This window comes from Centroberyx affinis, unplaced genomic scaffold (assembly GCF_046629955.1).
Source record: "Centroberyx affinis isolate AG114_WGS23_722 - 3 ecotype Tasmania unplaced genomic scaffold, CSIRO-AGI_Caff_v1 ptg006152l_1, whole genome shotgun sequence".
NCBI classification, from domain to species: domain Eukaryota; kingdom Metazoa; phylum Chordata; class Actinopteri; order Beryciformes; family Berycidae; genus Centroberyx; species Centroberyx affinis.
The window spans coordinates 55,540-57,691 of record NW_027283126.1 but is presented as its reverse complement, the minus strand read 5'-3'; the positions used below and the strand labels follow the sequence as shown (position 1 = coordinate 57,691).

Below are 2,152 nucleotides of genomic sequence, written 5' to 3'. Positions count from 1 at the left end.
TCAAGTGGAAAAATAAAGATTAACCATGGCATTTCTCACAGCTCTTCCAGCAGGACCATCAGGCTGCAGTGGTGGTGGAGGCAGCGGATCAGGGACTTCTGCGCAGGGAGGAGGTCCATCAATGGGAGCCCCAAGTGGCACTCTCCTCGTTTGTGCAATGTTGTGGAGCACAATGCAGGCACAGATGACGTGACAGGCCTTCTGTGGCTCCACACGGAGATAGTTCAGGCAGGCAAATCTGCGTTTTATCACGCCATTCAGGCGCTCAATTGTCCCTCTTGTTGTGGCATGGACACTGTTGTACCTCTGCTGAGAGTCATTGGTGACAGTAGCAAAAGGGGTCATCAGCCAGGGTAGAAGGGGGTAACCGCTGTCACCGAGGAGGATGCCATCTGGGGCGGCCTGCTGGAACCTTTGAAAGAGGTGGCTTGACCTCAAAATACGGGCATCGTGTACAGACCCAGGCCATCTTACGACACAGTTGGTGACAATGAGGTCAGCATTCCCCACAAGCTGCACGTTAATGCTGTGCCGGCCTTTTCTGTTGACATACTCCCATTCCCTGGCATGAGGTGCCTGAATATGCACGTGAGTACAATCAATAACACCAATAGTATTGGGCATCCCCCCCAATGAGAAAAACTTCCTCTTGGTCCTTGCCATGTCGTCTTCATTTTCAGGCCATTTCACAAATTGACCCAGAAGATTGGTGAGGGCAGATGACACTGAATGCACCACATGGCCCACTGCTGACTTTGTCACCGCCAGTCCATCCCCAATCACCTCAAAGAAGGAACCACATGCATAAAACCGTAGCGCTATAAGCACTTGCTCCTCCACAGTCAAGGCATGGCTCCTCAGGGTGGCACGTTCAAGGTGAGGATGAAGAATATTACAGATGTAAGTAATATCATCTCGCCCAAATCTGTATCTTGCATAAAGCTCCTCATTTGAGTAATGCTCGAGCAGGTTGGGGCGCTCAGCATAATGCCGTGGCCTATACCTTCTCCTTTGCTGTCGGTGTCGGTGTACAATTGCTGTCATTGTCTTGTCAACCAATCGTGTTCAGCTGAGAACCCAATTTAAGCCCTTACCAATGAACCTGGGATACTCTCACACCTGAAAGTAACGAGACTGGCAAGGTATAAAAGAGTGACTGGTTGATCAACCTCCAGACACCATGGAGGCCCAAAAGAGTAAGGGATTGAACTTTACAGCTGCTGAAACACATGCGTTGCTGGATGGGGTGAGGTCACATTACAGTACTTTGTTTGGCACTTTCAGCACCCCTGGCCAGACCAGTGTGTCTGCAAAGACCAAAGGCGAGATTTGGGCTGCTATCACAGCCCAAATAAATGCCACTGGCAGTGGCCAACTACGGTCGGTGGAGCAGGTCAAGCTTCGGTGGAAAAACTTAAAGCAAAAGGCCACCAAGGACCAGGCGGAGGCGAAAACCCCCCCAAACTGGGAACAAGCCCTTCAAAGGTAAGACTTAACTGTTTGTCTTCTAAATTCCCATATTATGTTACATTAATGGTACAAGTACTAATTTCATGTCACTTTTGTGAAGCACTATGAGCTACATGTCTTATATGAAATGTGCAATACAAATGTTCTTTTTTATTTTGTAAAGCTGGTGAATTCTCAGATACTATCCTCGATATACTTGGAGGGGAGAGTTCCCATGCCCTCCATGGGATTTTGCCAGCCAGTGTGGGGGAGTCTGACGAGCCACTCAACCTCTCAGCTGACTATGTGCTGCTCACACCTGTGGAGACCGGTGAGCCATCAACACCATCAAGTGCCAGCATTGCTCCACCCGGTCCACCATTGGTGAGAGCTTGTTTTTTGCATTTCACTACACTGTTTTTAAACCTTGGTTTTAGCTTTGCAAGTGACCAATAAACTTATCTATCTACCACATCAGGCACGAGGGCCAGCGCCAGAGCGACGGCGACGGAAGAGGCATGCCGGTGATGAGGAAGCCTATGAGAGGCTCCTCAAAATGGAGACAGAAAGGGCAATCAAACAGACTGAACTGGCCAAAGAGCAAATTAAGCTGACGCTGCTTCAGCAAAAAGAGACAGAATTGAAAATCAAGCTGTTAGAGAAACAGCTTGACATTTGAAATAGCATGGTCCTGTTTTAGTTA

The 2,152-nt window shown here is 48.7% G+C and overlaps 1 protein-coding gene across 1 annotated transcript; it reads right to left on the bottom strand.

The window, feature by feature from the left end:
- On the bottom strand, window positions 1-1,454 carry LOC139638160 (putative nuclease HARBI1). Its single transcript, XM_071512198.1, has one exon. It carries the CDS (start codon window positions 1,042-1,044, stop codon window positions 1-3), a length of 1,044 nt encoding a protein of 347 aa, XP_071368299.1. The 5' UTR covers window positions 1,045-1,454.
- Between the last annotated feature and the right edge of the window lie 698 nt (window positions 1,455-2,152).

Bases quoted from the DNA above. Each gene is read 5' to 3' on its own strand.
- LOC139638160 (XM_071512198.1), bottom strand. From the start codon at position 1,044: ATGACAGCAATTGTACACCGACACCGACAGCAAAGGAGAAGGTATAGG.